This window comes from Dysidea avara, chromosome 8, assembly GCF_963678975.1.
Source record: "Dysidea avara chromosome 8, odDysAvar1.4, whole genome shotgun sequence".
In the NCBI taxonomy this organism is placed as follows: Eukaryota; Metazoa; Porifera; class Demospongiae; order Dictyoceratida; family Dysideidae; genus Dysidea; species Dysidea avara.
Genome location: NC_089279.1, coordinates 2,678,847 through 2,693,894, shown reverse-complemented (window position 1 = coordinate 2,693,894; position 15,048 = coordinate 2,678,847). Strand labels below are relative to the sequence as shown.

The window sequence follows — 15,048 nt, the reverse complement described above, 5'->3', positions numbered from 1 at the left end:
TACTGTCTTTTGGTACATGTTAAGATTTTTGACAATTGCTGAATGAAATCATGCAACCTGATCAATGAGGATCCCATGTAAGGCCTGTGTAGGCTGAATAGGACAGCCTTAAAGAACACAGATGTTATAAGGCTTGCATACAACCAAAGATGTACAATTACACTTATACTGACATTACTAACATAGTTTGGAGACAATTTAGATACTCAGCTTATGGTACACATTTAAAGAATGGCAGAAGACTGTCAACTATCTGTATGTATGGTAAATGACAAGTTACAGTATTAACATGAACTTGATTCTTAAATCACCTTTGAAGTGAACATTTAGTGGCAAACAAATGATTATATGTACTGTACTTTGTGTGTTGGTCAGATCATGCTGTTTGTGATGCAAGTGTCAGAACTGAAAGTGCAGTATATAACTATACGTAAATGATTATTATTATTATTATTATTGTTTACTGAGCAGTCAGCCCTGCTGGTGTGCTCAGGAATCACATAAACAAATACATTAGGTACAATAATATGATTGGAGTCTAGCTGTAAATAGATCAGTATCTGCAATTTCAATTGTGTCAGTTGGTAGTATGTTCCACTCGTTTATTGTTCTTGAGAAATAGCTGTTTTGGTATGCCGTGGTGGATGAGGTAGGTAAAATATAGTGAAGATGGTGGTATTGTCTTGTTGGTCGTGTTTTTGGTAAGTAATAATGAGGAATTTGGAGTGATAACTGTTGGTAGTGTATCTTATGCAATATTTGTAACCTAGATAATTTCCGACGAATTTGTAATGTAGGCCATTTCAGCTGATCCAACATTAGAGAAACTGAACTGAATCTGCCATAGTCATTCAACACCCAGCGCGCTGCTCTTCGTTGTACTTTCTCTAACTCTGAAATATCTCCAACGTGGTAGGGATCCCAGACAGCAGATGCATACTCTAGTTGTGGTCTCACCATTGTTAGGTAAGCTGATTCTTTAACTTGTTTTGAACATTTGTTTAGATTGCGTTTTAAGAAATTGAGTGTTCTAGATGCTTTATTGACAACATTTGATATGTGAGGTGACCAAGACAGTGATTTATGAATTAAGACTCCTAGGTACATATGTTGATCAGATATATCTAGTATGTGACTGTGAAGTGTGTAGTCGTGAGTGGTGATAAGGATCTTGTGCAACGTATAACTGTACATTTACTAATATTGAACTTAAGTTGCCAAGTATCGGCCCATTCTGACAGTTTATTTAAATCTTCTTGAAGTCTGTTGATGTCTTCTACACTATTGATAACTCTATAAAGCAAGCAATCATCAGCGAACAGGCGGAGTGGTGAGTTGATGTCTTTAGTTATGTCATTTATATACAATAAGAACATTAGAGGTCCAAGAACTGTGCCTTGTGGTACCCCAGACATTACCGACACTGGACTAGAGGATTCACTATTTAAAACAACACACTGAGTACGTTGGGTAAGCCAAGTTTGGATCCAGTTATAAGTACTGCCATTAATTCCATAATATCTTAGTTTGGTCATTAAGTGTTGGTGTGGTACTGTATCGAATGCTTTAGAAAAATCCAATAGGATGATATCTATTTGTTTCTGATGGTCTAGAGCAAAGGATATGTCTTCTGTAAGAGTAATTAGTTGAGTTATGCATGAATGATTAGATCTGAACCCATGTTGATTTTCAATTAATATGTTGTTTTCGTTTAGATGGTTGATGATGGAATGATATATAATGTGTTCCATAACCTTTGCAAAAATGGAGGTCATGATAATAATCTTATAGCTATTATTACCATGTGCAGGAACATTTCATGCATTTCTGACATGAATATTTCACTAATATATATTTGCTATAATCTGTAATATTAAGTAACCAAATTTGAGTAAAGGTACCTTATTCATACACAGAATTTGACTCATAATTTATACTTAACAACCCTTTCATACTATATATGTACATGTTCTCTACTATACACACAAGCAGTCAGAGCTAAAATCATGTATAATGATGGCTGTTGATATTTAGCCGGTCATCTCTATTTTTTTTTTTTTTAACTTACCTTCTTTACAACTAGTGTGTTTGATACTCAAGTTATACAACAAACAACTGGCTAAATAAATATTTGCACGGTGATCGGCTAAATATACGCTTCGTATAATGATATGTCATGAGTCTCATGTTAATTATTCTCTGCGTATTTTACAAAAGTTAACTCCTATTCTTGTTGGTGTGTCTAGTCCTACTTTAGATTTGATTATGCATAGCTATAGTACATTATGACATGATCATCAATTAGCTATATAGTCACAAAAATTTTTAAGACTTCATTTACATGAGGGATGCACCCTTGTATGCCTTTTGGTGCCATCCTGTCATTTTGACAAATTATAGATAAAATATAGCTAGCTACCTATGTAGGTCTAGCTAGGATTCCACGCAAATTCCATTTGCATGTATGGGATTCCAATTCAAATTCCATGCACTGTGTATAATATGTAGGACTTCATGATGCGTGAATTGCCTGCCAGAGAAATTATAGCTACTTATTTTAAACGATAAGTAGCTAGCTAGCTATACATATAGCGTGGCGGAAAGTTAATTGTTAGTCGTCTTTAAACAGACTCAAGTGAAGACTCCAGTTCAAACTACCGTAGTTGATGAACTACTGCTAACGAGTGAAGAGAACTCACAGCATATTATTAAGCAAAGGTGAGTACGCATGCAAATGTCTTTGAGTATTTCACGAGGTATTGGGGCATGCCATATATCAGCAGGGCAGCCATCGCACCGGGGTTGCATCGCACAGTTTTACACAAGACGGTTTGCTGGCACCTCGGCTGGCACTGACATTTCAAATGCCGGGATGTCTCGGTTCGGCATTATTGAGGCAGTCAGTGGCGTTCAGTGATGACTAAAACCCAGTACTAAAAGATTAGCCCTTCGACTATGGCATTAGTACCAGGTAGGGGGTAGCCCACAATTTTCAGCCTTTAATTAGCGATTTCCAACCTACCAATTTTTCACACATATTTTTGCTACTTAAATTATACACCTTCAATAAACGTTTCACAAGCTGCCGTTCCAGTAAATGCAGGCCCGTAGCCAGGGATTTTGAAAGGGGGGTTCTTTTTGACCAAAAGTGGACCTTTACTTGCATGATGATTAATAAAGGTACTGAGACTCAATCTAGGGGGGTCTGGGGGATGCCCCCCCAGGAAATTTCTTGAAAATATACACTAAAAGGTTGAATTTAGTGGCATTTCAGTCAATAAAAATAACAATTTTTAGGTAGGCTCAAGACCAGCTATTTGGATGACATCTGGGAAATATCTCTACTGCTACTGTAATTATACCATCTGTGATTATACCATCTGTGTCTATAATATATTGGAATGTCACAGTGAATAAGAATGGGAAAGACTGAGCGCTTTGAAGCATGGATGCTATTTATGGGCTCTGCATGGGAGGAGCATGCCCACCAAACTTTTTATATTATGAAAGTTCTAGTTTAGACAACAAACATGGTTTTGTAAATAAATTAAGTAATTACATACAGATTTTATAAGAAAACGTAATTGTGACTGTTCTATTAGAGTGATTGTTTTATTAGAGTGATTGTTCTATTAGGGTGGTTGACTGCTCTATTAGAGTATCTCGATCTTGCATTGCATTACAAGTACTGAATGAGCCAGCTACTGGGAGCACTTAATTTAGCTTCTTATCAGTGGTGTTTATTAAACTGGAGCTAATGGACTTTTGCTACTGAAAATTTGGACTTGTATACTAAAATTGTGGACCTTTTTGCTAAAATTGTGGACCTTTTTACTGAAATTGTGGACCTTTTTCCCAAGAGGGCGGTTCTTCCGAACCCCCCGAACCCCCCCTGGCTACGGGCCTGAAATGGTAGCCAATGTTTCGTACTTTGTATTGCACTTTACTGGATTAAAATCCATGCGGTATTTATTGAAATACAGCAAATCAATGTTTGAGAAATAAAAATCCCCATAGGAAGCCCATACAAATAATTGCGTACGTAATTCTAATTGGAAGAATGTGGCACCTGTGATAGCCGAAGTTTCCGAGTGTTTCCGCGTGAATCTGCTGCTGATGAGGACGAAGAAAGTGGTTCTGGGCAAACCGTATATGCTGATTTCGATTTTTCCATGTGTTTTTTGTTTGGAGGACGATTGATGTTGGATTACGATGGAAATATGGCCCTTTTAAAGGTAAATCGCCATCTAACACTGCTCAGAATTCAGCATTACAATCACCCTGGGCTTCAAGGCATCCCCCTGCATCAATGCAAGTATAGTTTGAAGGTGAGCAGTTTGTTGTCTTGCGCGGAATTGCAAAATAAGGTTCAAGGTTGAGCATAATCTTTTCAAAAGTGGAGACTGGCATGTGATACCAACCTTACATGGCTTCACACATACCTGTTGTTATATTCTGGTGTATATTTACTGCTGTTTTGATCCATTTTATAGCAGCTTCAGTGATTGTAATTTTGATCAGAAACTATTTATAATTTCTCTTTGTAGTACAGTGATGTCATTGTGTTATATAATAATTATCATCCTTAGTGCTTACAATGTGACAAATAAAGCTGAGCAGTGTCCAAACAAATCTATTTTAAAAATAATGTTGCTCTTACATTGTGTTATCTGATTGTCATGTTTCCGAAGTACGTGTTAATTGCGACTTGTGATGCCAGTACTTGCCATTTATAAAATATTACCGATTTTTCTAGTTAGTTATCCTTGAAAATGCATTAAGTACCTGTGTATATATATTTAGTATTACACAATACACAGTTTTATTTATGCATCACTTGCTTTATTCATGTAATATTCTGAGTGGTCAGTCTACAAAGAAGTGGTCACTTTTGAGAGGTTTTACTTGCTTCATATGCTGTTCTTCATAAAATAGATATGTGGTGAAAATTTCATGTCGTTATTAGTTTCCTATCTAGATTTATGACACTTTGTATTGTGTTTGGTGCCATGCAATATACATAAAAAGCATTGAAATGCTATACACAAAAATCATCACACTGTCAAATTCTTTTCCTTATATCTTTTGATAGGAACCACTGATTGAGGTGGGGTTTGCACAAAAATGACCCTGACAAAATGCACAATATTGTTCATACCAATGAATGTATGGAATGTTAATTATTTAATTTAGTTGGAAATCTCTACTTTAATTTCGCGAGCGTACAATCCTACGCTACAAGGGGGAGGGGGTAAAATCGCATGCACTGTACGCTTTTTTTTTCATCATGTGAAGAAGTTCGCTACATGGCACGGACGTTATTTTGCTTATAATCACGAAACACTGTAATTTTCACAAACTAAGGCCACTCCAATTGGTAATTATGTTTCTGGTCCTTTGAAAATCAGTTTTAGGTGTGGGCGGGCGCGGGAATTCAGCAACAAAGCAACAATGAAGTGACTGCTCGATTAGAGTATTTTTGTGATTTACTGACTGTTCTATTAGAGTATATCGATCTGTACTATGCACTATGCCCATTTCTTGCATGTTTTCACTGATAAAAATACAAACCATGACACTTAGATCAGTAGTTATACTTGTTGCAGCCCAATATTTGTTTCTGAAATCCGGGTTTTTCAAAAAGCTGATGCGGGAATTTTACCCATGTATTTCTGAAATTTCACATTCTCCAAAAAAGGATACGGGCGGTGGACCAGAAACATAATTACTAATTGGAGTGGCCTAACCTGCAAAACTAATTCACAGTACCATCATCCCAGGACTGGGCAGAGTTTGCCTTTCTACCAACTGTTTAAGTGTTTATTATTGATTTATAGCTTTAAAAACTTGAAAAAATTTACTGCTTTTGTTTCATTGTCAGGGGCGTAGCCAGGGGGGGTTCAAAGGGTTCAGACGAACCCCCTTTTCAGAGTTAAGTTTTTTAAATCGTGATACTGGTTAACTAGAACTGAATTAACTTACACAAATCCACTGAAATGGGTAGCTACAGGTCTTCAGGCAGAGGAATTCAAGTATCTCTACTCGCTATTGCGAATGAATTTATAAGAATACACATGTTTACACGTGTACACGTGTTTACATGTGCACACCTACGAAATTCTATACTTAGGGCAGAACCCCCCTTTTGGAAATCCTGCCTACGCCCCTGATTGTATACTAATGTAGTGAAGGTTAATGCCTTTCACAAGGGGTGACATACATGCACTCACTGTAGATAGATCTGCGACTGCAGTCTAAGTCAAGGCCGCCAAATTCGTGCCAAGTCAAGACTTTGACCGCAGTTGCAGATCTCTCTACAGTACGTACCTATGTGACACCCCCTTGTTTCAAGACATCGAAATAACTCAGAGCATTGCCTTTCAAATATCCACCATACAATTTGCTATAGAAAAAGTAAGTGATTTTCAACCTTAAAATGACTCACTTAAATTTCCTGATTTCCTTCTGATATAGCTCATCTTAATCGTTATTCACTGCTTTTTCCAAATCTGGTTTGGAATCTGAGGCCTATTACGTGTCACGGGTTATTACGCCTTTTATTACATGCCCCTGAAACGCCCAATACAAAATGTATGGGGATTTGCTACACTGGGTCGGTTTAGGCCTTGACTTGCCAAAATTTCTGGACTTCTATTGGCATCATTGTACTCGCAGAGAGTCGCTCTACACATATCAAACCCGAAAAGTTACTAAACAGACTCAAGGTAGGCTAATTAATTTAAGGTTTTTCAATCGAAATGTATTGGACATGCCTGTTCCAGCTGGAATTTTTGCCATCAACAAAAGTATAGCAAAAGTCCACAAACTTCTTGATATGAATGCTGATCACATGAGGTTGCAAGAAATCCGAATGCAGTCCATCAGGCTTTAGTAAACCGCTACTGCTTCTTAATTAATGTAATTTTTAAATGGTGAACTAAAGCAAGCTGATGCTGTTGATGCATGGTCCATGACTAGAAATGGTGCAGTGTGCGAAATAATGTCCAGACACCGGACAATTTCCGGTCAATTACACCAGGTGTTAGGCCATAATTGAATTTGTCCAGAAATAGTGTCCTTTCAACGTTTATAGTGTTAGCATTGGGCTAGGAGGGGAGGCCAGACATGATGGTATTGACATGTAATTAAGTTATGTGTTTTTGGTTGTACTGACCACAAAGGCATGCCCAAGTTAACCTCTAAGGTAAACAGTTTACTATGTTGTGCCAGCCTACTAGTGTGTACTGCAGTACTAGTAGTAAAATGTATTTCAGGAGCGTAGGAAGATATTTAACTTATGGGTGTCCAGTGGTAAAGCTGAAGAGTGAAGACCAAAACAAAAACAAACAAAAAAAAAAAAAAAAAAAAGGCCACGACTGCTTTATTAGAGTCATTGACTGCTCTATTAGAGTATCTCGATTTTTCAGTAATATGTGGTACAATGTGCTGACACCCATTAGTTATGCAACTGGAAATATTTATGAGTGCCCAAACACCCATGGCACCCATGCTTCTTACACCTCTGTATTTATACCCTGATTGCAATTAGTAGCTTTTACTTGTGGTATTCATGATCACCTGTACAGCCAGTTTTAAGCTAGAATGAAGAAGGCATCAGTGCATCTATTCATATTAGGAATACAGCCAATAAATGTGACCGAATTTTGGAAAACTGTCAATATACGCACAATAGTACTTTTGTAATAAAACACTATGGGTAAACAATGCAAGCTCCAGAAAAAAAATTATGCAAGTTTTTATCACCTCACTGGTGGGAAAATTAAGCCTCCAATGGATACATCCTGGGAATCATCATGTTAGCCTGTTCATAGGGAGCCACTTTCGTGTTGTTGTTTCCTTGAACAAGAAACTTTACTCACATTGTTCCAGTCTACCCAGCTGTTTAATGGGGACCTGGTGGCCTGGTGTCAACTGGGGAAGCAGCCCACCCAGCTGTAACATCAATGGGTACCTGGTGTAAACTGGGAAAGCAAATGCCCAACTGTCCTTGTCTCGCTTAGTGGTATTGGGATCGTTGTGGAACTTTAGGTTCCGCGACCTCTCCGAGAGACCTGGACAGTCTTCCTGGGGGTTACTAGCCCTGCCCCAGGAGGATTTGTCTGCACAAGGCTCAAGTGCCTGAGTGGTGCACAGGCATCCCAGTGCTGGTTCACTGGACGGCAATAGCTTTGTTTCACATGGCTGCTGAAGGCTTTGCTTTGCTTTGCTTTGCTTTGCATAGGGAGTACAAAAATCTTTGTTTCATCCCCATACACGAAAGGATTTCAAAGTTACAGACAGTTGTTTACGTTGCGGTGACAAAAGAATTTACCGAAGATTGTTTTTCAGTGAATTTGCCTTCCTTCTCAAACACAGAAGCATGCCTGGGACAAAACTATACCTTGGTGGATGCGAAAATTCACGGCAAACACAGTGAGCCAATATTCAATTCCGTACACTGTTGTATCAGTAAGTTATGATGGTTTATGTAAGCGCCTGTAGATTCTTTTCTCAATAGCTTGTGTACATGTCAATTTATTTGCTCATCCGGCTGTCTAGTGCTGTATTTCCAATGCTGCTTAACTTATGAAGCTGAAACTTAGCTAATCCGTGTCCATTCCTCTGTCCCTGTAGAAAACAAAGAAGAAATAAAATGCATTTTGAAAATTGTGCGAATATCAACGGTTTTCTAAAACTAGGTCACAAATATTCTAAGCCATGGCAGCATACGCAAAGTTTGGCCATATAGCTATATCATTCCAAGGCAAGTAGAAGGCCTTGACTGAAATCCTTATGGCTCCTTTCCTAATTGATTCTATAGAAGTCCTTTCATGTGGCCAGTAGCTACCCTTTAAAATGCTGTACTATCAGTATCAGTGAGTGGTTGATAAATAATCAGCTCTACAGTACATTGGTGACCCCAATGTTTGAAACAAACATCCTAAGTGGTAGAGACACAGGAAAAGAGAAACAATAAAAGTTAAAATGTCCGGTCAAATTTCTTGATGTCCACTCAAATTTTGCAATGCCCTGACAGTACGACAGGTCATGTCTGAAAAGTTATTTTGCACACTGTGGTGTGTGCTTCAGTGAACTCTGGAGGGCTACCAATGAAAAGAGGCTTTATAAGCTGAAGAGAAGACAAAGATAAAGCCCATTGCATCATACTTCACACTACAGGTAACTATCAGCATGATAACACTACAGGCTTTATATACTGCTACGTAGTATAACAGCACTTACTTCTTTAACACTAATAGGTGATAACAATTGTTGCTTTTGTTTTTTACCTGTTGTTGTGGGTTTAGGAATACTATGGGTATGGAAGGCTGGATTTTGTGGGTACTAATTTGTTGACACTACATAGTTATGGTAGTTGTGGGTTGCCCATAGAGATAGCAGAGGTATGCCACATAAATCTATAGTTTGCAGTTTAAAACAAAACAAACATAGCTGTATAGCTTTAGTAATTAGCTACTAACATTAACTTTATGAATCTTCTTGAATATGAGTCCCTGAAATACCCCTAAAACTCAATCTCATTGCACTGTTTTTGTTTTTTCAAAAATTTCTGGCCCAACCCCCGTAGATAGAGCATGCTGAGTGTGCATACAGAATGTTCAGACTTGGGCATGACCAATCATGTGCATAAAATTAAAACATGATAATAATTATATATATTGCCCCACTTTAACTCTTTGCCCTGGGCCCCTTAATTTCTCTGGGCAGCCCTGACAAAATGTATGGAAAAATAGATGCTGGAAGAAAATAGATAAAATGCCAAACAATATAATATTATTTCCAACTCAACATATTCATGCACACGTACATTACTAAGTTAGGAGAAAAGGTGAATATACTGTCTTTATCATATCACTCACATAGAGCTGATCATAAGATGTTATGCACATTTCAAGTGGGGTATACCAAATGGTACAGTAGTACTGTTTAAGTAGGGATTGCCCAAAAAATTTGTGCACTGCCCAAAATCCCATTTCTAAAAATAATCTTAAAGACATTTTACAAGACAAAAATCACCTTTACGAAATAGTACTAGTCCATATAATACATAATACAGCATTAAATATAGCAAAAACACTTACAGGTGGCCGAATATAGAATTTTTTAAAATTGCCAAAACTTGAATTTTAGTCTTGCTGCTTGACTGCCTGACCACAGTTGCAAGGCTAGAGGCCAAACGAAGCAGCACACGGCCACCATTTTACGCCACAATAACAAACTCACCAGTAGGATGTGCCTTTTGGGGTTCCGACAAGTGTAGGCCCTCTGCTCCTTGTCTCTTCTTTCATCTTCAATCAGGCTATTTGTCTTCTTCATCCAACGAAACCATATCAAGGCATTAATTTTCCGTATCAACACTTTCTTTCAGCAGCATATTTAGACGCCACAGAAATATTTCAGAACTGGATTTTAGAAGAGCTTCGTCTCAGTTCTACTATAAGAGGTACACTAGCTGGATATCTGCAACTTCACAATTGGGATCCCATTTGCGATAGGTTCACAACCATGCCCCTCAAATAAAGATGTAGGTGGACTAATAGCATTAGATTATGGAGACCCCACCTATTGACAATCTAGCTATACAAAACAGTAAAGAAAACCACCTCACCCCTTATCGGTCTAGCTAGCTGCACACCCCTTGACTGACCTGAGATATACTCTAATACACCAGTCACTCTAATACAACAGTCATGTATGACAGAACAGTTACAAGTTACTTTGTTATGGTAGACATAGCTATTTTTATAAGAAAAAGAAGCAAGTACAGTATAAAAACATTCTTGTTCTAAAGGAGACAGGTACCCCTCAGCAACAGCAAGGTTGACAGCTGGACAGAATATGGGGAACTCCACTTCTCACTGAGCAAATGGGCAAGATGTTTATACGTGATGGTGTCTGCCTTCCCCATCCATACCTACAGATATGGAAAATACAAGTGGACTAGTACAAGTTACATTGTAGCTACGTAGCTGTGCCACAAGTATTTTTAAAAATTGTTAATTTTAAAATTGAAATTGGGATCTTTTCAATAAAAAGTAGCGAAACAAGAAATGAATGATGGTATTATAGCATAGTTTAATGGGAAAATCCCTACTTTGGCACATTAGTTATTGCTATTATTTTTGTTCAATGCCAAAGTAGGGACTTCCCACTGAGCTATGCTGTAATATCATCATTCATCTCTTGTTTTGCTACTTTGGTCAGTGGGAAAGTCCCTACTTTGACACATTAGATATTATTATTTTGTTCAATGCCAAAGTAGGGACTTTCCCACCATTCATCTCTTGTTTCACTACTTTTTATTGCGTACAGTAGATCCCTACTTCATTTTTAAATTAAATTTTTTTAAATACTAAACGTATGATATAGTGATGCTACAATATTTTTGGATGTGTGACCAGCTGAGCAAAAACTGGCCATTTTTGCGCATTCCCCAAATTCCATATTATTGCATCTCTGTAATCTATAGCAGTGGACAGCCAGAGTTTCAGCCTTTTGTGATGAATGGTCTTGGAAGTATAGCGCTTGACAGTTGGAACAGTGATAAATTCGATTTGTACTGCAACAATACGGGAAATAAATTACAGAAAAGAAATAGTTTACCCCCGTGTAGTTGAAGTTAACCCTATTAATGATTTCTAGATCGTTAGAACTATAATTAAGGTCTACAGTATTAACAATTGCTTTACACATACCCAGTGTTGGGAGTAACGCGTTACGTAATATTATTACTTTTGTGGTAACTAAGTAATATAATGAAATAAACTATAAAAACACTTAATATAACTCAAGTTACTTTACTTACAAATGTAACGCATTACCTAAGTAATATAGTTACTGTAACAAGTCTAATATTACGTAATATTATTACTACAAGTAACAAAGTTACTAATCTCATTAGTAATCCACTGAGTAACGCCTACCCACAACGAAGTAACAAAGCCTACTGAATGAAGCTTATCCACCAGCTTCTTACTTATAACCAAGATTTGCACATTGCCCAGCAATGCCATTATGTCACGTGATAAGGTGGTAGTTTCACACGTGACAGCTTAAGGCTGTGGACACAAAGTAATATAATATCAAGAGTAAATAATGGAAGAGAGAGTATCCAACTGCCATATACTGCATCAAAAATGAGCACGTCAAGTAGAGAAGCCATCCTGTAGTGCTTTCAAAGGCAGTGTTGAATGAAGTAATAAACACCTTCTAGCTCAGACTGTTTGACTTCAAATCATGCCTGGACACTTCAAACAGTCTGAGCTAGCAGGTGTTTATTACTTCATTCAACACTGCCTTTGAAAGCACTACAGGATGGCTTCTCTACTTGACGTGCTCATTTTTGATGCAGTATATGGCAGTTGGATACTCTCTCTTCCATTATTTACTCTTGATAATATGTAATATTATAGTTACTTTATTTTTTGGGTAATATGTAACTGTAACTAAATAGTTCAGTAACTAGTTACTTTGTAAAAGTAACTGTCCCAACACTGATGCTGGCAAACCCTGCATTAAAGGTCTGTGGACAACACGTACCCACAGTCAGACTGATACTTAAACTCGAAGAAAAGCAATCCCAGGTGATGACTTGATCCACAGACAACTTGTAATATGGGCAAGTGCCAGAAGAACCACACAACCTGGGATGACTGATAATCAGTACACTTTTGATCAGTCCCAGGCGCCCTTAGTTCAAAGGTTTCGCTGTATACGTAGATACATAAGAACCGTGAAAACTTTCCCATAACTACAAAAAAAAAAGTTAAATGTGTATGTCTTTTAGTTCCTTATAATTATCAATAAGTAGTCAAATATAGACATAACCATTAACCTAGCAATGCCTTCACTATAGACAATGACTGCAACTTTCAAACAAGCAGTTGAACAAGTGGTCAAAGATAAACAGAAATTAGAAAGAGACCGGAGGAAATTTGATGAAGAGAAAGAGAAATGGGAAGAAGAAAAGGCCAGGATAAATAATTCATTTATTTTCCATGGACAAAGGATAGTTTTAGAAGTTGGAGGCACTTGTTACTCAACCTCACGTTCCACACTGACCAAGTATCCCGAGTCAATGTTAGGAGTGATGTTTAGTGGTAGACATGATTTAGAGCCAATGAAGTGTAGTGATGGTAGTTTCTTCCTTGATAGAGATGGGACACACTTTAGACACATACTCAACTACTTGCGGGATGGAGAAGAAGTTGTGGAGTCCTTCCCCAAATCAACTGAGGTCTTGCAGGAGATTCTTCGTGAAGCATCATATTTTCAACTTGAAGGTCTTGTTGCTGCACTAAATCCTTTGATACGAGAAGTTAATGTCATATCTCAAAATGATATTGCAGTCCACTTTAAACCAGGATCTGGAAATTTTGTGAGCAGCTATATAAAGGGAGAGTGTGGCAGCTTTATGAATCTTACTCAACACTCAGCTCATGTTATCTCATACAAGAATAAAAACATGAAGAGATTATCTTTCAATGCTATTAAATTTGTTTATCCAGTGTCTTTCATTGGATGTGATCTTAGCATTGCTTCTTTCACTTGCTGCTGTTTTGAATCAAATGTCACCTTTGAAGACTGCATACTAGATGATACAATATTTTCCAATGTTGGGGGACTAGTGACTAACTCTCATGTCAGCTTTACTGGCTCAAAAACAGACAAAACTAAGTTTGATCCTGACTTAAGAAGAGCACTTCGATCTGCTAGGAAGATCAACTAGTTTTATCTGCATATTCATTGGTGTGAATTAAAATTTCGTATCACACAAGACTTGTACTGTATATAGCTATATATACAAATGTAAGTAAGTTATGCTATAATCATATCTTTACTACATAAAATCACAAAATGAATAAATAGAGCTAATGCTTAATGTGGCTAAAATTGAAAACTTCAGAGCATACATGACTTTTTAACAGTTCATATTATTTTGATCCTACATGGTGATGTATACATGAAAAGAAATTATGGTAATTTTGCACTACAATCACTCTAAGAGAAAATATTTAACAACCTTATATGGATACATGCAGGAACAATAATAAGTAGTTTGGATAAAAAAAATTGTGGTCTATTTATACCAGTAGATATACAGTTAACTACGTAGCTATGTGTGTATTGAAATTGGCTCGCCTTGCATATAGCATTTTTTGTTGCATAATTGTTTTAAGACATGCAAATTGTTTCTCAACTTAATTTTGTGAATGACTTGCATTTCTGTCTAAGATGAGCGGTGAGGCAGGTATACACTATGTGTCACAAGAGAAACATACATATACATGCATGCAGTTTCAAACTGAATGTCTATGTGATGCAACAATTTACTATCAATTTTTAATGTACATACAGTATATATATATATATATATATATATATATATATATATATAAAATATAGGGTGCAAGAGTTAAACTGTCAATGACTTTCCTTCACACTGCATATGGCCTCTCACTTTAATAAATGACGGACATAAATAAAATTAATGAACACACTTAGCACTGTTTATTATTTATTGCTATAGCTAGCTGCATGTAGTCCTTACCTTGCATGTCTGCATGTCTACACATTGTCTCAATGATGTCCTTATAAATTAGATTCAATCTCTTGCTAATTTCCCAGCTTAAAATTGTACACATGTCTGAGGTGCATGGCTCCAGAGGAGTTTCTGAGGTTTCCAGAAACTAGTCAATTATATATTTTTAAATCAATTAAAAGCATTAATTTTTTTGCAAGGGCACAAATTTTCATATTGAAATAATGTAATAGAGCAGTCAACACAATAACAGAACAGTCATATTTGTATCTCTTAAAATCTATAAGTATAGCCACTTACTTGATATACTTGCACCAACACAATAAAGCTAGTCCCTGCAAAATCATTTATTAAAACCTGAAAATTTTCCTAGGGGCAAACCCCTAGAATGACATCAATGTTGTTGCATGCTTACTCCACCCCTCACTCAATGGACTCTCTTGATACTGAGCCAGCAGAGGCAAACACAAGCAGCTTATATCAAT

General features: G+C 37.0%; 1 protein-coding gene and 1 long non-coding RNA gene across 3 annotated transcripts; both read left to right on the top strand.

Annotated features, from left to right (window-relative positions):
- Positions 1 to 447: 447 nt before the first annotated feature.
- LOC136264446 (uncharacterized) lies at positions 448 to 1,771 on the top strand. 2 transcript variants are annotated; one of them, XR_010705114.1, is made up of 4 exons: positions 448 to 1,101; positions 1,263 to 1,330; positions 1,380 to 1,632; positions 1,716 to 1,771. It is a non-coding gene; the product is annotated as an uncharacterized lncRNA (long non-coding RNA). The 2 variants fall into 2 exon arrangements; XR_010705113.1 differs by having other exon boundaries at positions 1,380 to 1,749.
- A 765-nt stretch (positions 1,772 to 2,536) lies between these two features.
- LOC136264298 (uncharacterized) lies at positions 2,537 to 13,903 on the top strand. Its single transcript, XM_066059012.1, has 2 exons — positions 2,537 to 2,718; positions 12,878 to 13,903. The coding sequence occupies exon 2, from the start codon at positions 12,881 to 12,883 to the stop codon at positions 13,748 to 13,750; it is 870 nt and encodes a 289-aa protein (XP_065915084.1). The 5' UTR covers positions 2,537 to 2,718; positions 12,878 to 12,880; the 3' UTR covers positions 13,751 to 13,903.
- The last annotated feature ends 1,145 nt before the right edge of the window (positions 13,904 to 15,048 follow it).

Coding starts and splice junctions, on each gene's coding strand:
- LOC136264298 (XM_066059012.1), top strand. CDS start 12,881: ATGACTGCAACTTTCAAACAAGCAGTTGAACAAGTGGTCAAAGATAAA.